This window comes from Panthera pardus, unplaced genomic scaffold (assembly GCF_024362965.1).
Source record: "Panthera pardus isolate Hobbes unplaced genomic scaffold, ASM2436296v1 HiC_scaffold_24, whole genome shotgun sequence".
Classification (NCBI taxonomy): Eukaryota; Metazoa; Chordata; class Mammalia; order Carnivora; family Felidae; genus Panthera; species Panthera pardus.
The window spans coordinates 40,539,507-40,566,944 of NW_026526810.1; the positions used below are offsets into that span (position 1 = coordinate 40,539,507).

A 27,438-nucleotide genomic window follows, 5' to 3' on the forward strand; every position below is an offset into this window, starting at 1 on the left:
TTAAATTTAAAAAGGTCATGGGACTATAGATTACCGAGGAACACAGTAGAGATAGAGAAAAGGTAAGGTCCATAGTTTGAGCTCTGTGGAATCTGACAATAAAGGGTTAGGGAGATGAAAAGGAGGAGGAGACTAAACAGTGGTGGCCAATGACATAGAAGAAAACCAGGGGAGTGGTGGTGTCCTTGGGGTCACAGTTACTCTTTTTGTAAATAGGAGTGCAGACATGTTGTAGGGTTCTGGAATTCTGTTATTCAATATTGGTTATACCTACATGCTATAATTTGTTCTTAGGAGAAGATGATTAAAGAATGCCACATATCCTTATCTCTGGTAGCAGAACCTTTTGACCTTAAAAAAAAACTAAATGTCTGCATTAATCCTTAGCATGGTTAACTCTCTACATATATTCTCATAAAAGTAATTCTCTTGCATTTCTATAAAAGAAAGTAAGTCATTGTTTCCCAAATGAATGGTGGAACTAGTGTGTCCAAAATTTATAAAGTGTCTGAGGGGGGGGAAAGTTTCCATAGTCAAATAAGTTTAGGAAATACAAGTTAAAATTATATAGATTCTTAAAAAAATTTTCTTTTAATTTTTAATGTATTTATTCTTGAGAGAGAAAAAGAGAGAGAGAGAGTGTGTGTGTGAGCCTCAGAGGGCAGAGAGAGAAGGAGACAGAAGCTGAAGCAGGCTCCAGGCTCTGAGCTGTCAGCACAGAGCCCGACACGGGGCCAAACTCACGAACTGTGAGAGCGTGATCTGAGCCGAAGTCAGATGCCCAGCCGACTGAGCCACCCAGGTGCCCCTAAATAGATTCTTTAATATAGGATTTTTCATGCTAGATGTGGCCCATGAGTGTCTGCAAGAATATTTATTCAACCTTACTTACTAATTTCCTGACATTAATTTCCATATAATACGTATGTAGAATGCTGATTTAGAGGAATCATTCTTCAGATTCTCTGACTTGAGAAATAAATAGTTGTGTAGGGTTAACGAGGATGGACTCCTAGACATTTCATTCATTTTTATGTATTTTTCTAGACTTTATAACTTGATAGCAATGTACATTTTCATATTTTTAGAAGTTAAATAAAATCATATCTTCCTTTATGTTTATAAAATTGAAGAAATACATAACAGGGACAACCAGTTATTAGCTTATTCTGTCTCTGATTATAGCTGCAACAAATTTTTTTTTTTTTTTTTTTTGGAGGAGGAGGAGTATGGTTACTTTTCATTTCACACTAAGAACCTTAAGAATCTCTCATTTATTCGTAGCTTCTTCTCCTTATGCTTAGTTTATCAATATACCCACTTACCTACTTTTCTTGAGGCTATTTCCAGCCTTTTATTATCTGATTATCTGTTAAGGAGTTTCTTCCAATGTAAAGTTTTGATACTAGCTCCACATTAAACCCTCTCAGACTGCTAAGGGGACAGTAGTTAAATAGCATAAGCTCTACAGTTGAGTGCCTCGTTTGGAGTTCCTACCCTGCTGCTTACTAGAGTGTGTGTGACTTTGGGTGGGTTACCAGTTGTCTGTGCCCCATTCCTCATTTGTAAAAATGCAGATAACAACAGTACTTGCTTATAAGGTGTTGAGTGAATTAAATGAATCAGTTTATGCATATAGTTCTTACAAAATAATTGGTCCATAGGAAGTGCTATACAAGTGTAAAGTTATCAGTGTTACTATTGTTGTTATATTACTACTGTTCATGATTTTATTTCTGCCTGCATTTTCTTAATCTTCATTAGGATTACTATTTTCAACCTAAGCTTCCCATACCATTTTCACAGATCAGTTTTGTTAACTTTCTTTTCCTAACCCAGTATATATATATTTTTTAGAGTTATTGTTGAAGCAAATAGTAGTCATGCCATTAGATTTTTGGTATCTGATGCTCACCAAACTGCTGTTTGAGAATGTCTGTGAATGCTCCTAGGTTCCCTTTAGTCATAATTGTATTTTATAAATAGTAAGAATAGTCTTTCCACCTAATTATCCTGCCTTATGCTGATTGCACTGTGGTTCATCTCATATTTTCAGTCCGTCTCTCTGATTTTGAGATCCTTCAGCAGCCTCACTCTAATCATTTTGGTATTTGACTACCTGAGTTTGCTCTCATCTCCAAACTTGGAGAAGCTACTGTGCATCTCCTTTCCTTTGTCATTTATTGAAATATAGGAACCTATTGTTTCGAATCCTCCACATGGATAAATATCTGTCTCCATCCCACTGTGAAGTATGGTATTGTGAAAGGAGTGCAGCTGTGAAATAAGGCAGCCCTAGGCTTAAGTGCTAGTTGTGTATCTAACCAGCTCGTTGAGCCCCAGCTTCCTCATCAGTGAAAGGTCTGTGAGAATTCCTTACAGAGTCGTTAGAAGAAAAAGACATAATGTATGAAAATTAAATTAGTTAAGTTATTAACTTAAATAATTGAAATTATTAACTTCAATAATTACAATTATTTAGCATTGGCCTGACAAAAAGTAGTTAATAAATGCATGTTGTTGCCATTGCTGTTCCAGCTGCTGCTGTTACTACTGCTACTACTGTTAAGGCACTTCCTGTTACTGCTCCAGCTGCTCCTGCTCTTTCTGCTGTTAATACTGTAATTACTGCTACTGCTGATGACAGGAGACCCTGGAAACCACCTGTCAGTGGCATCTTCTCATCATTGAGAGTTTTAGTGCAATCGATTTGCACTGTAGTTATTTGTAATTTCGGCTTGTACTTCACAGATCTTGCAGTACCTTCCTCCAAACTACTGGGTGGATGGCATCTTATTGAAGTGCTTCAGTTGCATCTGATATAATTCTTTAATGTCAGATTGAGTATAGTTCTTACTTTTCTTGTCTAGAGACTATGAAACAACACCCTTGTTGAAAACTCGTACATAGGGGCACCTGGGTGGCTCAGTCGGTTAAGCATCTGACTTCAGCTCAGGTCATGATCTCACAGTCCGTTAGTTTGAACCCCGTGGTGGGCTCTGTGCTGACAGCTCAGAGCCTGGAGCCTGTTTCAGATTCTGTGTCTCCCTCTCTCTTTTCCTCCCCCACTCATGCTCTGTCTCTCTCTGTCTCAAAAATAAATTTAAAAAAATAAAAAAAGAAAACTAGTACATAATTCTCTCTGTTGAGGAGAAAACATTCCCTTTGAGCGTATAGAATCCCCCTTTAAAAGAAAACTTTTAAAATTATTAGTAGGCATTCATTTCCTGGCTACTTATTCGATATTACTAGATTTATGGATATGTATAACTGTGCCAGGTAGTAGCAGTAAAGTTGCTGTTCCTTTTGTAGACCTTTGAAATGATTTTTTTTTAAAACTTTACAATGTGAGGGGGTAATTCAATCATGGAATTGTACTTTTCTATTTGTTTTTCCCTTATTTTCATTTTCTTCTTCCTCTGTCTTCTCCAGTATACTATCTGGGTGAATTAATTATAACATAGAATAGAAGTAAATTTTCAGGTTTTTTGCAAGGTTAATTTTCTTGACAACAAGTTCAGGTTAGAAAGATATTCCCCTCTAACACATCTTGAGAGTATGAGTCCATAGTAAATCCACAGAACCTCAAACTTAGAAAACTAGGCTACTTAACCAGTTGTCTACTTTATTGATTGAATCAAATGCACTAAAAGCCACTGTTTAAAGTGATTTTAGAAGTTGATTTGGTTGTCTCAGTTACCTTTAAGTTTGTTTTAATCAAAGTACAGTAAACACCGGAGTTGAAGACTCCTCTCTCTTATTAACTTTATGTTCAAGTTACTTCAGTTTCATTTGTGAAATAAATTTAAAAATAGTTTTTAATTAAAAGAGTACTAGGAAGAAATGAAAACAAAACTTACTTTCCTTAAAACTGAGTTCTTCTGTCTTATTTCAGAATGGCTACTGTGTTTTATTCTTAACACCAATTGTAACTGCATGGCTCTTTAATAGTGTGATGTAAATAAATAACCCTCCCATATATTCCTTGACCCAAACATTGATTTCTTGCCTTCTGTATCAAGTGCTGGATATGGAAACGTGAATAAGGCATATAGTTCATGCCATCAGAGTAATTACAGAATAAGCCAATCAGAATTGTAGACACTGAATCCACATCTTCACAGGGCCACATAGTAAACTGATTTCATAACCAGTTAAACCAGTAATACCATGTATATATTACATTATGTGATTTTTGTGAAATACTATACCAACAGAGAATCTGGACTTGTTCCCAAAGAGAAATATCACTATTATACCACTCTAAACAATACCAGTAACTCATTAATTATCCTTCATAAATGTAAGCCATAAGTAAGCTCTTTTAGAAACAGAATGGCAGCCTTTTAAAGTAAGCTTTATGTTTAGGAATACTATCTTTCTTTAATGTTTACTTCTGGGGCGCTTGGGTGGCTCAGTCAGTTAAACGTCCGACTTCAGCTCAGGTCATGATCTGACAATCTGTGGGTTCGAGCCCCGCATCGGGCTCTGTGCGTACAGCTCAGAGCCTGGAGCCTGCTTCAGATTCTGTGTCTCCCTCTCTCTCTGCCCCTCTCCTGCTCATGCTCTGTCTCTCTGTGTCTCAAAAATAAATGAAAACATTTAAAAAATTTTTAAAAAATAAATAAAAATGTTTACTTCCATTGAATACTGTGACCATTGAAGAGTATGTAAGAAATCATTCCATTATTTTCTTGTGAAATTCTGAAATTATTTGGAGAAATTATTTGTTCTGAACACATTATCTAAGTTAGAGAATCTTAAGTATTCAAAATGGTCAGTGTCTTCACTTCATATATTTGATTTAGTGGGAAAAAGGCAAACTGATCTCATTTATGAGGTATATGGAATTTATTTTGGGCTTATTTCCTTCTCTAAACTAAAAAAGTATTTTTTAAGTTTATTTATTTTGAGAGAGAGAGAGAAAGTATGAGTGGAGGAGGGACAAAGAGAGAGGGAGAGCGAGAATCCAATTGGGCTCCACAGTCAGTGAAGAAAGACCCCGATGTGGGGCTGCATCCTACAAATTGTGAGATCATGACCTGAGCCGAAATCAAGAGTCAGACGCTTCACCAACTGAGCCACCCAGGGTCCCCTAATTTTTTTTTTTTGAGTATAGTTGACACACAGTAATCCATTAGTTTCAGGTTACAGCATATGGTAATTCAACTTCTCTATAAATGCTACGCTCACCACAAGTGTAGCTACCATCTGTCACCATACAACACTATTGTAATATCATTGACTATATTCTCTATGCTGTACCTTTTATTCCCATGACTTATTCCGTAACTGGAAGCCAGGATCTCCACTCCCCTTCCCACATTTTTCCCATTCCCTACCACATTCACCTCCAGCAACTATCAGTTTGTTCTCTCTATAGGTCTCTTTGTGCTTTTTGCTTGTTTATTCATTTGTTTTGTTTTTTAGATTCTACATATGAGTGAAATCATACAGTATTTGTCTTTTTGTATCTGACTTATTTCACTTAGTGTAATGCCCTTTAGGTCTATCCATGTTGTTATAAATGGTAAAATTTCATCCTTCTTTGTGGCTGTATAATATTGCAGTGTGTGTCCACATATATACATACATATACATACACATGTATGTACATATATGTACAAGTTATATATATATGTACATATATAACTTCTTCATTATACACTCATATATTGATAGATATTTGGTTTGCTTCCATATAAATTATGCCACAATGAACAAAGGGGTGCATATATCTTTTAGAACTTATGTTTTCCTTTTCTTTGGGTAAATACCCAGTAGTGGAATTATTGGGTCATGTGATAATTCTATTTTTAATGTTTTGAGGAACCTACATACTGTTTTCCACAGTGGCCACGCTATTAACATTCTCACCAACAGTACACAAGGGTCCCTTTTTTTTGTACATCCTCACCTTGTTCTTTCTTGTCTTTTTGATTTTAGCCATTATGACAGGATTTAAAGTGATCTCTCACTGTGTTGTTTTAATTTTAGTTAAAATACTTCAATATTGGTTTCAGGAGTAGAATTTAGTGATTCATCATTTACATACAACACCCAGTGCTCATCACAAATGCCCTCCTTAATACCCATCATCCATCTATCCCATCTCCCACCTATCTCTCTCCATCAACTCTCAGTTTGTTCTCTGTCGTTAAGAGTCTCTTGTGGTATGTTTCCCTCTCTCCTCCCCACCGCCCCCCCATATATTCACCTATTTTGTTTCTTAAATTCTACATGAGTTAAATCATATGGTATTTGTCTTTCTCTAATTGACTTATTTCACTCAGCATAATACATTCTAGCTCTATCTATCTTGCAAATGGCAAGATTTCATTGTGGTTTTGATTTGCATTGCCCTGATGATGAATGATGTTGAGCATCTTTTTATGTGACTGTTGGGCATCTGTATGTCTGCTTTGGAAAAATATCTATTCAGGTCGTCTGCCCATTTTTTAATTGAAATGTTTGTGTTGAGTTGTGTAACTTCCTTATATATTTTGGATATTAGCCTTTTGTCAGATATATCATTTGTAAATATTTTTTCTCAATCAGTACATTGTCTTTATTGTTTTGTTGATGGTTTCCTTCACTATGGAAAAGCTTTTTTTTTTTAAGTTTATTTATTTTGAGAGAGAGAGTGCACGCATGAGCTTAGAAGGGGCAGAGGGAGAGGGAGAAAGAGAATCCCAAGCAGGCTCTGTACTGTCAGTGCAGATCCTGATGCGGGGCTTGATCTCATCAACTGTGAGATCATGACCTGAGCTGAAGTCAGGAGTTGGCCACTTAAGTGAATGAGCCACCAGGTGCCCCAAAAGCATTTTTTTTATTTCAAGTTTTTATTTAAATTTTAATTAGTTAACATATATGGTAAAATTGGTTTCAAGTGTAGAATTTTAGTGATTTCGTCACTTACACATAACACCCAGTGCTCATCCCAACAAGTGCCCTCCTTAATACCCATCACCCAATTAGCCCATCTCCGCCCACCTCCATCCGTCAACCCTCAGTTTGTTCTCTATAGTTAAGTCTCTAATGGTTTGCTTCCCTCTCTCTGTTGTTTTTTTCTCCCTTCCCCTATGTTCATCTCTTTTGTTTCTTAAGTTCCATATGAGTGAAATCATATGGTATTTGTCTTTCTCTGACTTATTTCACTTAGCATAATACACTCTAGCTCCATCCACATCATTGCAAATGGCAAGATTTTGAGGGCTAAGTAATATTCCATATATATATATATATATATATATATTTACATAAATATGTATATCAAAATACGGTATACACACACACACACACCTTTATTCATTAGTCGATGGACTTTTGGGCTCTTTTATAATTTGATTATTGCTGATAATGCTGCTATAAACATCAGGGTGCATGTGCCCCTTCAAATCTGTATTTTGGTATCCTTTGGGTAAATACCTAGTAGTGCAATTGCTGGACAGTAGGACAGTTCTATTTTTAACTTTTTGAGGAAACTCCATGCTGTTTTCCAGATGGCTGTACCAGTTTGCATTCCCACTAACATTGTAAGAAGGTTCTCCTTTCCATATCCTCGCCAACATCTGTTGTTTCTTGTGTTGTTAATTTCAGCCATGCTGACATGTGTGAGGTGGTATCTCATCGTGGTTTCGACTTCTATTTCCCTGATAATGAGTGATGTTGAGCATCTTTTCATGTGTCTGTTAGCCATCTGGTAGTCTTCTTTGGAAAAATGTCTATGTCTTCCCATTTCTTAAGTGCATTCTTTATTTTTTGGTTGTGAGTTTGATTCTTTATGGATTTTGGATACTAACCCTTTATCAGATATGTCATTTGCAAATATCTTCTGCTATTCCATAGGTTGTCTTTTAGTTTTGTTGATTGTTTCTGTTGCTGTGCAGAAACTTTTTATCTTTATGAAGTCCCAGTAGTTTATTTTTGTTTTTGTTTCGCTTGCCTCCAGAGATGTGTCTAGTAAGGGGTTGCTATGGCCGAGGTCATAGAGTTTGCTGCCTATGTTTTCCTCTAGGATTTTGATTGTTTCCTGTCTCATATTTAGGTTTCATCATTTTTAATTTATTTTTGTGTATGGTGTGCAAAAGCTTTTTATTTTAATATAGTCCCAGTTGTTTATTTTTGCTTTTGTTTCCCTTGCCAAGGGAGACATATCCAGAAAAACATTGTAACAGCCGATGTCAGAGATACTACTTTCTGTGTTCTCATACGAGTTTTGTATGGTTTTGGGTCTCACAGTTAGGTCTTTAATCCATTTTGAGTTTATTTTTGTGTATGGTGTAAGAAAATGGTCCAGTTTCATTCTTTTGCATGTAGCTGTCCAGTTTTCCCAGCACCATTTATTGAAGAGGCTGTCTTTTCCCCATTGTATAGTTTTGCCAGTGTTCACTGTCATAGGTTAATTGATCATATAAGCAAGGGTTTATTTCTAGTCTGCCTTTTCTGATCCATTGATTTATGTGTGTTGTGCCAGTACCATACCATTTTGATTACTACAGCCTTGTAGTATATCTTGCAATTGGGAATTCTGATACCTCCAGTTTTGTTCTTATTTCTCAAGATTGCTTTGATTTTTCAGGGTCTTCTGTGGGTACCTTCTCTAAACTGTTGAAATGTAACTGGGTTTGGAGATAATGGGGGCTCATGCCCTTGGATTTCTCTCCCCTACTATGGACATTAATATGTCAATCCAAATCTTGAGCAATTCTAAAATGGTTTCTCCTTTTCAAAGTGGGTACAATATATTTGCCCCTACTATGTAATTACAAGTCAGTAGGTAGGAGCTATGTGTCAAAATAGGGTGGTTTCTGTCAGTTTGGACCTCTATTTTTGATACCTGGTAGGCAGAGAAGGATGGGAGAATCAGTGAAATGAAAAGATAAATGAAACTTTAGTGTAGTCCTTCATTTAGGACAAACTGTACCAGCTTCTGCCAGTGATTCTAAGGCTACTAGTTTTTTCAGTCTTCTGGTCCTGATGGTGCTTCTTGTTTATTATAAATTAAATATTCCAGACTTAATTCAATATTGCCAACAAAATGACAAAATAGAGCCCTAGTCTGGCATCAAAATCTTCTGCCTTCACTTATGGTCTTATTATTATTAATTTTTTTGCTTCACAATTTCACAAATATTTTGTTTCTTTTGATTCCTGTCTCTTGTTAGTTCTTTCTTCTATCCATACAGAGTGGTTTTTTACTCTTATCTTGCCTAACTTTAGATCATACCTAAGTGTTTAGAAGTGGGTAGATAATTTCATATGATAGCAAATAAGGCTGGTCCTAACAGGAGTAGACCAGCAATCAAAATAAATATCTAATGTATTGTGTTTAAGAGTTGGGGGAAGTATGGCAGGGAAATCTCAAAATATGAAGGATATTTTAAGTGGTAAAAGGCTTTACGAGCCTGTGTGGTACATCAAATAAATTCTGGACAGTAAGGTTGACTCCCAACTCTACCCATGTCATTAATAATAACTAACATTTATTGAGCACATGTAATGTGCCAGACACTCTTCTTTTTTGTATTTGTTGACTCATTTAATTCTCACAAATTAATGAGATATGTGCCAATTTTATGGATAATTTTATGGGTAAGACAGTTGAGGTACAGATACATAATTTGCTCAAGGTCACATAGCTTTCAAGTAGAGAGACTCCATTTAAATTATGGCAGTCTGTCTTCAGAGACCAAAGTAATAAGCACTGTACGCTATTGCTTCTCTGGTTGTACTTGTGGTTACACATGTAATTCCTGCTTTGTTTCTGATTGGCTGCGGAGTTACATGGGACTGAGCTTCAGTGTGTTTTCACAGGAGGGTAGGCAGCAACTGACACACTTGTAGCATTGAGACCAGAATCTAGCCTCCCAATCTTAGAGCAGTATATCTATGATGTACTGTAGGCAATAGGACATTTCAGCAAACAATGGCCATAAATTGGTGTATTAGTAAGATTAATTTGGCAATGATACTCAGCATATTTAAGAGTGGAAAACATCCAGAGGCAGAGAGATCAGTTAAGCTTTTTCACTTTTCTTGGAATGATTATAAGGGAGCCTGATTCACAGGAAAGGAATTGGCTGTGAAGCAATGCAGTGGAAATTTGAAGTAGAGCCACCACTTTTAATCCCTGTTCTATTGCTTAATAGACTTATTTAGCATTTTTGGGCTTCAGATTTTTCTCATCTATAAGACAGGGGCAGTTGTACAATCTCTTAGGGCTCAAGTCTAATTCTAATATACTGTGATATTTCTGAATTGAATTGTTGATTGATTGAAATAAACTAATAAAAATGGGGGTGGGGTAAAGCTCTGAATGATGACTCTGAGGTTATCTGTTTGGAAGTGATGGTTGGAATTTTTCCTCAAGGATGAAATAAATAACCCTGAGCAGTTCTGAGTGGTAAATATTTCCATCTGAATGTTTTGCAGGCATCATAAGTTCATTTCCCCTCCACAGTATATGTTGTTTCTCCGCCTGAATTTCCTTTCTTGGTTAATGGTATTACCATTCTCTTGCCACTTGAGGCAGACATATAGGTGATCCTATTTACTCTACTCATTTATCTTTATCAAGTTGGTACTTATATTCTGTTGGTTTTTATTTTGTTTATTGTCTCCCTAAACCTTCCTCTTCTTTATTGACACTACTGCTTTACTTGAAACAGGCATTAACTGTCTCTTCTCTGGACTTCCTGGGTGGAACCTATCCTCTCCTAATACTACCTTTTCTCTTTCTTTCTTAAAATGTTTATTTATTTTAATAGTAAAGGAGAAAGTAGAGGAGGGGGTATTTATTTTGAGAGGGGGGCAGGGAGAATCCCAAGCAGACTCTCCACTCAGCATGGAGACCCACCCACATGGGGCTTGAGCTCATGACCAGGAGATCATGACCTGAGCCAAAATCAGGAGATCATGACCTGAGCCAGACACTCTTCTGAGCCATCCAGGCATCCCTACCCTTTGCATTTCTGATGTACAAATTTAATCATACTTTCCTGTTCGCCTTAAAATAAAGTTCTTAACATAAGCACTTTACCCAGGCAATCAACATCTTTCCTGAAGTTGTCCTTGCTATTTCTTCAATTGTGTTTTTGACCCCTCTCCCTTGTTCCCTACATTTCAGGTTTATGAGACCACTCAGGTTCTTATATCATTGTCTTCTTTCATACTTCTTTTCTTTTGCATTGCCTTGAATCCCTTTCTCCTGCTTTGCTAACCCTTGCTGCAAAACCAAGTTTACTGTAGTATATTCATTGCTTCCTTGCATGTTCCCCTTCATAGTGGCTCAGTCCTTTGTACAGTCATTCCGTCATATAGATGTCTCTTTTTCAACAGTACATAAGCATTTGCTTCTATATGTTTCCTTTGTGGTGATGGTGAATTCCTTGATAGGAGGGACTGTGTCTTTGGACTGGAACTCTTAGCACAGTAAGAGTGCAACCTAGTAAATGTTTAGCTCAGTTACCCTTTCTGCATATCTATTAACATCTCCCACAACATATGATCAGAAATGGTAGACTAGATGTTTTACTACAATTTATTAGTCTGGTGATTACTATCTTAAATCCAATCATGAGTGTCTAAGTGGAAGATCTTAAGAACTGATTGATTTTACTATTGGCTTTTACAACTTTTTAGCTTTTTTCATATGCTTACAAATATTCTGAAATTGAAGATTACATTTTAAAACTCAGCATTGAAATTTGGGGCTTTTAAACGTAATTAGAAGGAAATCATGTAGCCTGGCTGAAATGAATCTGAACATTTTTCCCTTTATAGCTCTTCCCTTTAACCCGTGGTTATGTATATAGTATGAATGAAACCTGCAAAGAACACACTAATGTAATTGACCTGAAATATTTATTTTACATGTAGCCTTGGATTAGTTATGTGACCTGCAGAAAAATGCAAGAAGTGACATTTAGTTTACTTTAACCTTTAGAGAGAAAGGATTGTCCTTTATCAGAAAGATCTGTTTCAGCAAGTTCACATACAGAGGAAAAGTAACTTATTTGCAATCTTGATTTCTAATCATTGTTGAAATTGATCACAGTCTTTCTGTTCTCTTTACACTGAAATCTTAGTGTTTGTTTTAAATGCTGTACTACTTTTTTCTATAAAAAGTTATTGCAACATTCCCAGGTGAAAAGTGTAATTAACTTAAATAGCAGGTCTTTAGCTCAGAACTTTGAGCTTAGCAAATTTCAATGTCTTCTGCCAAGCAATTGAATATCTCAAATGATGACTATTTCAGCAGGTATCTTTAATGAATAAGAATTACAGGTAAGAACATTTTTTTCTTTTCCAATAAATGTTAATGAGTTGCATTAAAATTTGTTAGTCTTTTTTTAATTTGTTAATCTTAAAGTATGCTTTTGTAATTATAAAAATGTAGTGTACATTTTAGTGATGAATTTGTAACTCTGAAATTTTTTATAGTGTGCTTTTCTAATTTTTTAAATATTTGTTTTCTTAAGTATTTCACTGGTTATTATAATTCTGTTCCATAAACAGAATATCAGTATAGTTAAAATAAGATTGGGATCATAGACCTCTTACTGCTAATTATTTCAATAACTTACTTTGTTCTCATTTACTAGTTTCTTAGCCAGTAAAATGAAGCGTAATAAAAACCTCTGTCACTAACCTACCTTCCAGAGATAGTAGGAGGACCCAGTTTCCCCAAATGAAATGTCAGCAATAATAGTAACACATGCTTATTGGCTTTCATTTTAATTGTTGCATAAAATCCGTTCATTAGAACAGCCATATGTGAAAATGATAAGCATAGTAAAGTTTCTTTTGTAAGAATGTAAGATTGATCTTTGATAATATTTCAGTAATAAGCTGAGAAGGAAAATTCTTTTATAAAATATTTTTAAACTACTTTGTGAGTAGTTTGTTGCACGGCTTTTCAAACTGAGTTTAAAATATTAACTGCTTAGAAATAAAAATCAGTTGTAATATACAAATTTATTTTAAAGATTTTTAAAATTTATTTTTGAGAGAGTATATGCACATGAGTGTGCTAAAGGGGGAGGGGCAGGGGGAAAAAGAGAATCCCAAGCAACGTGGACTCACTCTAATGAATGGTGTGATTATGACCTGAGCCAAAATTGAGAGTCAGACACTTAACCAACTGAGCCACCCAGGCATTCCTATTCAAATTTACTTTAAAATTTCATTAGTCCAATGTTTACTCTTTGTTTCTTCAGACTAAGGTTTCATATTTTCTTACTATTTTGTAGATATTATTCTTAAGACTATCATTTTCCTGTATAAATCATTAAAGCAATGAAGTTAGACTAAACACTTGAAATTTCATCTGTATGAATATTGTTTTTCACAGTTAAACACTTTAGAGAATTACAAAATCTTTGACTCCCAAAATGATTGACATTTATGCATTTTGTCAATATTTCTGCAAGTTTTATTTGCTTAAATTTGTTTAGTAAATTAGTTATAAATTATTGTAATACACTAACAGAGTAAAAGAACAAAAAAATACATGCTCAATTTCCAATGGTTTGCAATCTCATGTAATAATTAAAATATAGATAAGTAATTTTACACAAATTATTGTTAATATTTAGTAAATTATTAGCCTTTATCAACCTAATTTTTTCAGTTTGACTACAGAGAATGGAGAAAGAAAAGGATGTATGTACACCAGCTGTACTTCACTAACCATGAGAGTAGCTTTTAGGATATTTGACATTTCTATCCTATTATATGTCTTCATTTGTGTACATGAAATTTAAGTCAGTATAACTGTTGCTTATGTTAAATGTATTAACCTTTTAGGTATAACTGTAAGCCTTCATAAAATAATGAATTCACCTTACTATGTATTAATGGCATTTTAGATCAGGTAGGCACCCAACTTATATGGTTTATAATTGAGTTTAATATATAATATCAGCAAATAATATTGAGTTATCAGCAGTTTGTAAAAGATCTTTTGGGAAAGCTAGCTTTTATATTAAATTATTTCAAAAGATTTTATAGGTGGTATATGCCTTTCTGAATGTTGTAATAAGTTACAATTAGTTTTTTTATTTCTAGAAGCCAAGTTTAAAAATTTATAGTTACTATTTGAGCTATGCTTATGAAGGCTCTTAAGAGACTATATCCTTCAGAATTCTAAATTATTTCTGTGAGTTTGCCACTTTAATTATAATAGATATCAAAATAGCATTACATTGAATTTCATAATAGATAAAATTTCTCTTTCTCTTCTCTCCCTTTTTAAGCCCTATGATAGTAAATATTCATGCATATTTATATATGAGGCATAAAACGTGCTTTCATTTTTTAAATGAAAAGTAATTCCTTTTTTGAAATTGTTTTACTAATGTATTATGTCCTTTATTTATAATTGTATCTAACATAGAGAAAATTTCATAAGTGCTCTTAACTTTAGAAAAGAAGGAAGTACATGTCTGTATTAATTTATTTAGCACATTTATTGAATCTGTTTATTTTGTGCATTTTATTTTTCCCTTAAAACATTTATAGAAGTCATTTACAAATCTACTTTAGTTTAGATTTACATTTTAATTATTTTAAACATGCAAAAAAGAACTGTCTCATATTTTTCCATTGTAAATATAAAATATTCAATACTTATTTTGTTTTCAAGATCAAAAAATGAAGCTCCCACTAAGGAACAAGAACCTGTGTCTGAGGTAAATTTTGTTTTATTTGTACTTTAAAGGTTTATACATTTGAAAGTATTATTGGTTTAATTTTTCAGACATTTCAATTCATTGTGTGTACATCAGTAATTATTGGCATATGGCATATTATCAGGGAAAAAAATTTGAGATTTGTTTTTTGTTTGTCTTTAGATAATAAAAATATGTAACTCTAATAAGGTGTTTTTGTTTTTACAAAGACATCACATATTTCACTTGCCTGTTGTTTAATTCAACTAGTGAGTTAATGGAGATAAATTTATGATATAAAAATCCTGAAATCAGTAAAACCTCAAAGATTTGACACTTTGGAATACTAATCTTTCCAGATGATTATATTTTCTGGGATTTTTTAAAAGACTTAACTGGTTTTTAAAATAGAAATATTTTATGTTTTAGCTACTTATTAAATGTGTTTTACCTATCTTAAACTGGTACTCTTAATATAACACTCAGGATTATCATATAAATGTTATTTACTAGGCAGTCTACTGGATGTGTATAGAAATAGTTTTGCTCAAGTACTTGTTCTTTTGATGTCATTATTTTTAATATTACAAAATATTACATGTCTCCTTCTGAGTGTAATGAAGTGAGGCAGGTTCAGCATTTATGTTTGGAACAGCATTTCTTGTCTTGTAGAGTTAGTGAGACCTAGACAGAATTAGCCGCCTTCTTCCATGCAGCTTTCTTTTACACCACAGAAAGTTTCCTTCTGTTTGAAACGTTTTTAATACAAATAAGTTTCATAGAAATGGGATTTTTTTGATTATATGATTATTCTTGAGTGAGTTTTGGTAGTTGTAGTTTTTAATGTTGAATTTATCTATGTAGAGTTGTTTGTACTATTTCCTTATTCTTTTAATGTCTGTAAGGTCTGCAGTGATAATCCTCTTGTTCATTCCTGATGTTAATAGTTTGCGAGTTCTTTTTTTTCTATTATTGTCATATATTTTACTTCTATATAGGTTATAAAGACAAAGTACAGTGTTACTGTTTTTGTTTTAGCTGGTTATTTTTTTAGAGCAGTTAAAAATTCTAAAAAAGAGTTTCATATTCACTGCTGTTTTTACCATGCCCAATGCTCATTGTTTCTTTGTTAGCTCACCATTTCTGTCTAGTATCACATTCTTTTTGCATAAACAACTTCCTTTGATATATTTTATGTTGCAGATCTACTGGTAATTAATTCTTCTGTGCTCTTTTCATTTAAAAATATCTTTATTTTTCATTTTTGAAAGATATTTTTTGGTGAGTGTAGAATCATTTTATTATCTCTTGGTTTACATATTTTCTGACAGAATGTCTTACTGAATTTTGATCTTATATATATATATATATATATATATACACACATATATATATACACACACACACACACACACATATATATATATATATATATATATAAATTTTTTGGTTGTCCTCAAGATTTTATCTTTATTTTATCTATAGTTCTCATCAGTTTGAGCATGATGTATCTTATTCTGGATCGTACATATGTTTATTTATGTTTATCTAGTTGTTTATTTATTTGGGACATTTACCCTGATTGGTGTTCTCTGGGCTGTCCTGAATCTTCTACTTTTGGGGTTTCAATATCCTCTGAGCTGTCCTGTATCTTCTACTTCAGTTTCCTAAATACTATACCATTTGATGTTTGTCCCTGTTCTTAGATGCCTTGTTTTAGTCTCCACCCTACCCCACACACACTTTTTTTGTGTTTTAGTGTGGGTAGTTTCTACCTATTGACCTTTGTTCAGTTTCACTGATTCACTTTTTCAGTGTATCAGGTCTGCTGATGAGCTCATCAAAGGTATTTTTCATCCCTGTCATTTGTTGTTGTAGTTGTTGTTTTCCTAGCATTTGCATTGATTTTTGCAGTTTCTGACCCTCTGCTAAAATTCCCATTCTGGTCATGCATGTTGTCCTCCTTTTTTACCAAAGGATTTAACATATTAATAATAGTAATTTAAAATTTTCTGTCTGATAGTTCCAATAGCTGGGTCATTTATAAGTCTGGTTCTACTGATTGCTTTGTCTCCTTACAGTCCATTTTTTCCCATTGCTTTTTTTTTTTTTGGTGTTATATCATGTTTGGTTAAAAGCAAGAAATTATATCTAGGACTAAGGTAAATAGTGTATATATATCTGAAAATAGGTGTACCTTTTCTTATGTTAAGTCATTACTATGGAATTTTGTTTCACATAATAGTGAGTTGAACTGGGTTGTAGCTTTCTTGTTGCCATGGTTACCCTTAACATACTACAGGTTCAATTCCTCTGGTATTTCTTTGTGCTTAGGGTGGGAGTTATATCACTGGAGGTTTTTTCCCTCAATATCCTTGTTTCACACTCAGCTTTAGTCCCTGTGACACTGAGTCTTAGAGGGTGTGTCTTTCTCTCTCTACACTGTTGCCTTTTTTTCAGCAGTAGTGCTGTTGCTTGTTATTTGGTGTTTGCTAGCCTGGAGGTGGGTGGTGGGGCATGGGGTGATGTTCTGTATTCTGGTTTTGCCTCACTCTTAAGATGGCTGTGTTCTGGGTCTTGAGATTAGGAATTTTTTCTTCCATCCCCTAGCCACAGTTGGTCCCTGTGCCCTGGGGACAACAGAGTTTGCCCATCTTCTTTCCAGTATGTAGAGGCATGAAGAAAATTTATGAATCCATATGAATATGAATCCATATTTTCATCACGTCATCTACTGATTCTTTTCTGATACATTCATACTTGACTAGAATAAATCTTTGAACTCTTACTTTCCTTTGATTGCCCTGTTTCATCTGTGTCAAATGAAACCAGCCTTTTATACATAAACCAAATTTCTTAAATTTATTTTTTGTTAAAAGAAAAAACCTTATACTAAAAATTCAGCAAGCCATCATCAGAGTTAAAGGCAGTCATATTGAATGGAAGGCTACATAGAACAATCTTGGTCCAGGTATGTCTTTCAAGTATAATGTGATGTGGATAGTTCTTTGAATAGATGCAAGTATTTATTTTAGGTACACCTGTGATAGGATGGATAGGTTGAATTAATCTTCAAGATTTTGATTAGATGGTGTTACCATGCCCAGATAATATTTTCCTAGTATCACTCTTTTTCATTCTGTAGTTTTACATTTTCTCTTTGAAAGTTAGTTCCTTTCCTATACTAGATTATAGTTGGAATTATGATTTAGTGGCTTCTAACATAGCCTCTGTTACACAACTATTTGTATTCTGTATGCTCAACAGTCTACTGCTATTGTTCTATAACTGTATGTATGCCATGAATCTTCCCCTCCAATTTGAGGGTTAGTGGAGTTTCATTATAATGTAGGTAGGGAGTAAGAAGAATCAGGTAGAGATGCCTTTTTTTTCTAAGTTTTTATTTAAATTCCCGTTAGTTAACATATAGTATAATATTAGTTTCAGGTGTACAATATACTGATTCAGCACTTCATACCACAACCAGTGATCATCACAGCAAGTGCACTCACTCCCTGTTCCCCATCACCTATTTTACCCATCCCCTCCACCTCCCTTCTGGTAACCATCAATTTGTTCTCTGTCATTAAGAGTCTGTTTCTTGGTTTGCATATCTCTTCGTTTTCACTTTGCTCATTTCTTTTGTTTCCTAAATTCCATATATGAGTGAAATCATATTGTGTTGTCTTTCTCTGACTGACTTATTTCGCTTAGCATAATATTCTCTAGCTCTGTCCATGCCATTGCAAATGACAAGAATTTCATTTTTTTTTTTTTTTATGGCTGAGTAATACTACATCTTCTTTAAACATTCATCAGCCGATGGACATTTGGGCTGTTTCCATAATTTGGCTATTGTAGATAATGTAGATAATAACCCCAATCTCAAGATTGGGGTACATGTATCCATTTGAATTAGTATTTTGTATTCTTTGGTAAATACCTAGCAGTGCAATTGCTGGATGGTAGGGTAGTTCTGTTTTTAACTTTTTGAGAAACCTCCACACTGTTTTCCACAGTAGTTGCACCAGTTTGCATTTTCATCAATAGTGCAAGCCACATCTTCTCTAACACCTCATTTCTTGTGTTGTTGATTTTAGCCATTCTGACAAGTATGCAATGATACCTCATTGTAGTTTTGTTTTGTATTTCCCTAATGATCAGTGAGGTTGAGCATCTTTTCATGTGTCTGTTGGCCATCTGTATGTCTTCTTTGGAAAAATATTTATTCATGTCTTCTGCTCATTTTTGAATTGGGTGATTTGTTTTTTGGGTGTTAAGTTTATAAGTTCTTTATAGATTTTGGATCCTAACCCTTTATTGGCTATGTCATTTGAAAATATCTTCTCCCATTCTGTAGGTTGTCTTTTAGTTTTGTTGATTGTTTCCTTAGCTGTACAGAAGATTTTTATTTTGATGAAGTCCCAGTAGTTTATTTTTGCTTTTGTTTCCCTTGCCTCAGGAGATCAATCTAGAAAGAAGTTGCTAAGGCTGATGTCAAAGAGGTTACTGCCTGTGTTCATGAGAATTTTTATTTTTTCCTGTATCGCATAAAGTCTTTCATCCATTTTGAATTTATTTTTGTTTATGGTGTTTCTTAAGAAAGTGGTCCAGGTTCATTTTTTTGCATGTTGCTGCCCAGTTTTTCCAGCACCATTTGTTGAAGGGACTTTTTCCCATTGAGTATTCTTTCCTGCTTTGTTGAAGATTAATTAACCATATAGTTGTGGGTTCATTTCTGGGTTCTCTGTTCTATTCCATTGATTTATGTGTTTGTTTTTGTGCCAGTACCATATTGTCTTGGTCACTACAGCTTTATAATATAACTGGAAATCTGGAATTGTGATGCTTACAGCTTTGCTTTTCTTTTTAGGATTGCTTTGGCTATTCAGCGTCTTTTGTGGTTCCATACAAATTTTAGGGTTGTTTGTTCTAGCTCTGTGAAAAATGCTGTTGGTATTTTATTAGAGATTGCACTAAATGTGTAGATTGCTTTGGGTAGTATTGACATTTTAACAGTATTTGTTCTTCCAATCCATGAGCATGTAATGTCTCTCCTTATGTTTTTGTCATCTTCAGTTTCTTTAATCAGCATTTTATAGTTTTCAGAGGACAGGTTTTTCACCTCTTTGGTTAGTTTTATTTCTAGGTATGTTACTATTTTGGGTGCAATTGTAAATGGGATTGATTCCTTAATTTCTCCTTGTGCTGTTTCATTGTTATGTATAGAAACACATCACATTTCTGTGTGGGGCGCCTGGGTGGCTCAGTGGGTTAAGCATCTGACTCTTGATTTCAGCTCAGGTCATGATCTCATGGTTTGTGGGATTGAGCTCCCACTGTCAGCATGGAGCCTGCTTGGGATTCTCTCTCTCCCTCTCTCTCTCTGCTCCTCCTCCACTCGCATGCTCTCTCTCAAAATAAATAAATAAATTAATAAATTAATTAAGAAACACTAAAAAAAGGAAATGCAACAGATTTTCGCACATTAATCCTGAAATTTTACTGAATTCATGTATCAGTTCTAGCAATTTTTTAGTGTAGTCTTATGGATTTTCTATATAGAGTATAGAGTATATATTTTCTATATGGATACTCTATATAGAGTATCATGTCATCTGCAAATAAAGAAAGGTTGAATTTTTTTTTGCTAATTTGGATGCCTTTTATTTCCTTTTGTCATCTGCTGAGTGTAGGATTTCCAGTACTGTTAAATAGTAATGGTGAGAGTGGACATCCTTGTCTTATTCCTGACTATAGAGGAAAAGCTCAGTTTTTCCCTGTTCAGTATGATATTAGTTGTGTGTTTTTCATATATGGAATTTATTATGTTGATATGAAGTTTATTATGATTATGTTTATAATTATTATTATTATTATGTATCACATTGATTGATTTGTAAATATTGAGCCACCTTGCAATCCAGGAATAAATCCTCCTTGATCGTGGAGAATGTGTTTTTAAATGTATTGTTGGATTCAGTTTTTTAGTATTTTATTGAGAATTTTTGCATTCGTGTTTATTGGGGTATTGGCCTTTAGCTCTCTTTTTTTGGAGTCTTTGTCTGGATTTGTCTGGATTTGTTATCCGGGTAATTCTGGCCTCATACAATAGATTTGGAAGCTTTCCTTCCTTTCCCATTTTCTGGAATAGTTTGAGCACAGTAGGTATCAGCTCTTCTTTAAATGTTTGGTAGAATTCTCCTGTGAAGCCATTGAGTCCTGAACTTTTGTTTGTTGGGAATTTTTTGATTACTGATTCAACTTCTTTCCTGGTTATTGTTCTGTTCAAGTTTTCTATTTCTTCCTGTTTCTGTTTTAGTAGTTTATATGTTTCTAGGACTTTATCCATTTCTTCCAGGTTGTCTAGTTTGTTGGCATATAGTTTTTCATAATATTCTCTTATAATTGTTTGTATTTCTGTGGTGTTGGTTAGTATTTCTCCTCTCTCATTTGTGATTTTATTTATTTGGATCCTTTCTCTTTTCTTTTTGATAAGTCTGGCTAGAGGTTTATCAATTTTATTGATTTTTTTCAAAGAACTGGCTCCTGGTTTCATTGATGTATTGTATTGTTTTTTTAGTTTATCATTTCTGCTCTAATCTTTATTATTTCCTTCTTTCTGTTGGCTTTAGGCTTTATTTATTCTTCTTTTTCTAACTCCTTTAGGTGTAATATTAGTTTGTTTATTTGAGGTATTTTTCTTCTTAAGGTAGGTCTCTATTGCTATATACTTCCCTCTTATCATAGCTTTTGTTGTATCCCAAAGGTTTTAGACCATTGTTTTCATTTTCATTTTTTCCCATGTATTATTTTTATTTCTTCTTTGATTTCCTTGTTGACTCATTCATTGTTTAGTAACAGGTTGTTTAACTTCCATGTATTTGTGGTCTTTCCAAATTTTTTCGTGTGGTTGATTTCAAGTTTCATAGCATTGTGGTCAGAAAATATGCATGACATGATCTCAGTCTTTTTGTGCTTGTTGAGGCCTGATTTGTTATCTAGTCTGTGATCTGTTTTGGAGAATTGCCCATGTGCACTTGAAAAGAATGTGTATTCTGCTTTAGGATGCAATGTTGTGAATATATCTCTTAAGTCCATATGGTCCAGTGTGTCATTCAAAGTCATTGTTTCCTTGTTGATTTTCTGCTTAGATGATCTGTCCATTGTTGTAAGTGGGATGTTTATGTCTCCTACTATTATTGTATTATTATTAATAAGTTCCTTTATGTTTGTTATTAATTGTTTTATATATTTGGATGCTTTCATGTTAGGTGCATTAATATTTACAATTGTTAGATCTCCTTTTTGGATTGTCCACTTTATTATGATGTAGTGTCTTCATCATTTGTTAAAGTCTTTGTTTTGAAGTCTCATTCATCCAATATAAGTATTGCTACTCCAGCTTCCTTTTGACATCCATTTGTGTGATAAGTGTTTCTCCATCCTCTCACTTTCAATTTGCAGGTGTCTTTAGGTCTAAAATGAGTCTCGCAGGCAGCATATGGATGGGTCTTGTTTTGTTTATCCATTCTGACCCACTATGTCTTTTGATTGGAGGATTTAGTCCATTTACATTCAGAGTACTTATGATAACTGTGTATTTAGTTCTGATTTATTACTTGTTTTGTTATTGTTTCTGGAGATTTTCTCTGTTCCTTTCTTGCCTTTGTCATTTTTGGTCTTTCCTTTCCACTCAAAGAGTCCCCTTTAATATTTCTTGCAGGGCTGTGGGGCCATGTTAGTGATCACGAACTGTTTTAGTTTTTGTTTACCTAGGAAACTCTATCTCTCCTTCCACTCTGAATGATAGCCTTGCTGGATAGAGTATTCTTGGCTGCACATTTTTCCCATTTATCACTTTGAATATATCATGCCACTCCCTTCTGGCGTGCCAAATTTCTGTTGAGAAATCTCCAGCTAACCTATGGGTCTTCTCTTGTAAGTCAAGGACTTCTTTTGTCTTGCTGCTCTTAAGATTTTTTTTCTTTATCACTGTATTTTGCAAATGTAGTTACAATATGTGTTGGTGTGGCCCGCTTTTGTTGATTTTGATGGGATTTCTCTGTGCCTCCTTGATCTGGATGTCTATTTCTTTCCCAGATTAAGGAAGTTTTCAGCTATCATTTCCTGAAATAAATTTTGTGCCCCCTTCGCTCCCTCTCCTTCTTCTGGAACTACTATAATATGAATATTATTATGTTTATGGAGTCACTGAGTTCTCTAAGTCTATTCTCATGTTCCATAATTCCTTCTCTTTTTTGTTCAGCTTCATTATTTTTCCATTATTTTGTCTTCCATATCACTAATTTGTTCCTCTGCTTATTCCAGCCTGCTGTTCCTTGCATCAAGCCTGTTTCTAATCTCATTAATTGCATTCTTCATCTCTGATTGTTTTTTTTTAACTTTTTTTTCTCTGTGGTATGAGTCATCCTGATGTCTTCTATTCTTTTCTCAATTCCAGTGAGTGATCATTATGATTGTTGCTTTAAATTCTCCATCAGGCATGTTACTTATATCTCTTTCACTTAACTCTGGCTGTGACCTTATCTTGTTCTTTCATTTGGGATAAATTCCTCTGTCTTGACATTTTATCTGATTCTCCTGGTATGTAATTTTCTATTGTTTGTAATCATTAACTTTTTATATTTTTCATACAAATGTTTATGTATACCTATTTGGTTGTTACATATTTTAATTTATATAAATTAATTAAATGTTGGGGTGCCTGGGTGGCTCAGTTGGTTAAGCGTCCAACTTCAGCTCAGGTCATGATCTCACGGTTTGTGAGTTCGAGCCCCATGTTGGGCTCTGTGCTGACAGCTCAGAGCCTGCAGCCTGCTTCGGATTCTGTGTCCCCCTCTCTCTCTGCCCTTCCCCCACTCCCAGTCTGTCTCTCTCTCAAAAATAAATAAACATTTAAAAAATTAATTAAATAAATGTTTGTTATGTTTAGCTGAATGTACTAATTAAAATAAATATATTTAAAATGTATACCAAAAATTTCTTAAAACAAATATGGCACCTAAAAAGTCAAGTGGTGCATAGGGAAAAACACATACACAACTTGATCAGAATTATAGGGCACTGTAACAAGTCAGGGTGGAAAAACACAATATTCCAGTGGCTGAAAATTATAGTCTTTAATGTTGATTGATACTATTAGAATAGAATTACTATGAAATTCAGAGTTAAATAAAGACTTTTCTTTGAAATGTGAGGAAAAGATAAAGAAAATGAAATGTTGGAAGTCTCAGAAGCTAGATTTCTTAAGCATCAGCAAGAAAATAAGAAGATGCCTTTGAAATAAATTTATTAATTCTTCATTGTCGCCACATATTTCTAATAAAATCAAAATGCTTTTAATAGAGCATGGGCCTATTCAACATGCAGATTTTGGAGTATCTGTTTTACATCATGAGCAACAATTTTCAAAAGTTGGATCTTTTTTTTTCTTTTCTTTTTAATGTTTATTTATTTATTTTGAAAGAGTGAGTGAGAGCATGAGTGAGGGAGGTGCAGGGAGGGAGAGAGAGAATCCCAAGCAGGCTCTGTGCTGTCAGCACAGGGCCCACTGCAGGGCTCAATCTCACAAACCATGAGATCATGACCTGAGCTGAAATCAAGAGTCATGCTCAACTGACTGAGCCACCCAGGTGTCTCACAACAGAATTAAATTTTTGTAACCAAAAAAATGCTTTCAAATTTTTCTAAAATTTGAAAAATAATTTGTGATCACAAAAATTCCATGTTTCATCTTGATGCTTTTAAAATGTTAGTATTTTTTTTTTCAGTTTATTTATTAAAGAGAGAATGAGAGAGAGAGAGAGAGAGAGAGTGCACATATGAGCAGGGGAGAGGGAGAGAGAATCCCAAACAGGCTCTACCCCGTCATTGCATAGCCTGACCTGGGGCTCAATCTCATGTCCTGTGAGATCATGACCTGAGCCAAACCAAGAGTCAGATGCTTAATCAACTGAACCACCCAGGTGCCCCTTAAAAATGGAAGTATTTTTAAACATATATTCACTGATAGTTTAATAGATGATGCTTTACAGAATGTGTTAAAATATGTGTCAGTGATTTTAAATGTATGTTTTGTGCAAAAATTGTTTATTTCTTAGATGGGCATAGGAAACTCTTGGAAGTCCAAATGCTGGAATGTTTATAAATCACTTGAACTTACAGGAACTCCTCATCATATAACTAATCATTAAAAGGCTTCTATGCTTTATTTGTCTAGTAAAATTTAAAAAAAAACATATAATGCTGTTAGCAAATCATGTTAAATCTGAAATACCATGAAGAATAAAAAAAAGCAAAATGTTTCCTTGCTCTTTGGAAACCAGATATACTCCATTATGAATGAATGTGCCTGATTATTTACATTAAGAATAATGTCATTTAAAGAGGAGAGTTTTATTTGACTTTATTGAAACAAAAGGAAAAACTGGACAATTATATCTTAAAAAAACTTTTCATTTTAAAGAAAAACTCAATATGGTCTAGATTATGAAATTATCAATAAGTTAAAAGAGATCATATTTATATAAAAATTGTCCTGGCCAGGTATATGATAATGGAGCAGGTATGTCAGATGTATACAAGGGTATACAATCCAGTATTTCTCCCCCAAAATAATTATGCCAAATTTGTGCCTTGCTCAGCTCATAATCATAATTTGATATAATAGTACAGCATCTATGAATTCAAATATGATTATCTTTTTCAGTATTGTAGAAAGGATATATTTTGGGAGTTGGTTAATTCAACAAGCACATGGAATATTCTTGACTATTCTAAATACAAATTAAAATCACATACAGATATGCGATAGGCATTAAGATTAAATGCAATTGAGATATTTTGTATACAAATTAAAGATTTTTATCAAGTATGAAAAGATAATATCAAATGTCAAAATTATGTTGAACTCAAAAGCATCTTGATACAAATATATTACAGATTTTTACACAACTTATCAGTATGATATTTTGAACAAAGTGGCAAGATATAATAGAACTCTACAATCAGAAAAATCACCATAAATAAAACTGCATGATTAATAAAAGGCTTGTGCCTTTGCTAACAACAAATGAAACAAAGTAATTTGACAAGTGTGTTCATTGAATATAAAACATAAGCAATAAATGTGAATATTCACATGAATTTCAAAATTAGACAAAAAGAAAAGAAATTAGAAATGCATGAGTCAATGATTGAGGGTATTTATAATTATAGAGAAAGTGCTTATCAAATAGACATTAAGATTATAAATGTGCTAACTTCATATTTGAAATATATATATGAAAAATTAAGGTATCTTCAGAATTTAGAATTTTTAAAACCAGAAAAAAATTATTTTCTATAAATTACATTGATTTACACAAAGCAGCCACTGACTCTGTTCTCAAATATCCTGACATTTTAAGTTCTATCAAAATTTCATGTAGAATAGTTTGTTACAATATCAATAAATTATAAAATTGGGAATTGTATTCGGGTCCTCTAAAATTGATTAGCAATGCTAACCATCATCAGAGCTTTCAGCAAGTAATAATATTTTTGCGAGTGAAGGGTGTTCTTTCAATTGTAATGGCTACCGACTGATTAATAGAACTTCTTTCAAAGTTGGAGTCACTCCTCTCAAACCCTGCCACTGCTTTATCAATGAAGTTTATGTAATATTCTAAATCTTTTGTTGTCATTTCAACAGTCTTTACAGCATCTTCACCAGGAATAGATTCCATCTCAAGAAACTACTTTTTTGTTCATCCATAAGAACCAACTCCTCAACCATTAGTTTTATCATGAGATTATACCAATTCAGTCACATCTTCAGGCTCTACTTCTAACTCTAGTTCTCTTGCTGTTTCCACTACATCTGCAGTTACTTCTTCCACTGAAGTCTTAAACCCCTCAGTCAGCTGTCAGGGTTGGAATCAACTTCTTCCAAACTCCAGTTCATGTTGATGTTTTGAACTCTTCCTATGAACCATGAATGTTCTTAATGGCATCTAGACTGATGAATTCTTTCCAAAAAGTTTTCAGTTGACTTTGCATAGATCCATCAGAGGAATCACTATCTATGGCAGCGATAACCTTATGAAATGTATTTCTTAAATAATAAGACTTGAAATTCGAAATTACTCTTTGGTCCATGACTGTAGGATCAATGCTGTGTTAGAAAGCATGAAAAACATCATTAATCTTATTGTACATCTCCATTAGAGCTCTTGGGTGACTGGGTGTCTTGTCAATGAGCAGTAATATTTTGAAAGGAATCTTTTTTTCCTGAACAGTAGGTTGCAACAGTGGGCTCAAAACATAGATTCATATCTGTAGTAAACAGATATACTGTCATCCAGCCTTGGATTATGCCACAGCTGCCATAAATCTTTAATTTGTAAAATAAAATGCATATCTGTGAAATGCAGGTAATAAAATGAATATGTCTGTATTTTGGAATTCCTGAGTCTGTTGAATGCCTGCAACTTCCAGGGGAAGACTTGGTTGGTAAATTGTAATTACTATTGGTTAATTTAAGCATTCAATACAGTAGCAGTTACCCACCCCCCACCCTCAGCCACATAGCAAGCAGCTGTGCACATGTACCTAGAACAGCTTGCGCAAAGCTTATGAGACCAGAGTGGCCAAAAAAGATACTGCCCTCCAAATATTGAGGAGCTGTGCTGTTATCACTGATTGATACTTTTTATCACAGCATTGCACAGAAGTGGGCACATTGTTGTTAAAACCTCTCCTC

At 34.0% G+C, this 27,438-nt stretch overlaps 1 protein-coding gene across 13 annotated transcripts in view; it reads left to right on the forward strand.

Moving 5' to 3' along the window:
- Positions 1 to 27,438, forward strand: part of ZNF280D (zinc finger protein 280D) — a 319,813-nt gene that overhangs the window by 269,579 nt on the left and 22,796 nt on the right. For 12 of the 13 annotated variants that reach the window (XR_008417077.1, XM_019442008.2, XM_053889035.1 and 9 more), the window contains one exon: positions 14,648 to 14,693. Coding sequence is in view for 12 of the 13 variants with exons in the window: in XM_019442008.2 (XP_019297553.2) it covers positions 14,648 to 14,693 (46 nt within the window). In the remaining variant the exon portion in view is untranslated. Of the gene's footprint in view, positions 1 to 14,647; positions 14,694 to 26,388; positions 27,133 to 27,438 lie in introns of those variants that run through there. The other variant, XM_019442018.2, reaches the window with a different exon arrangement.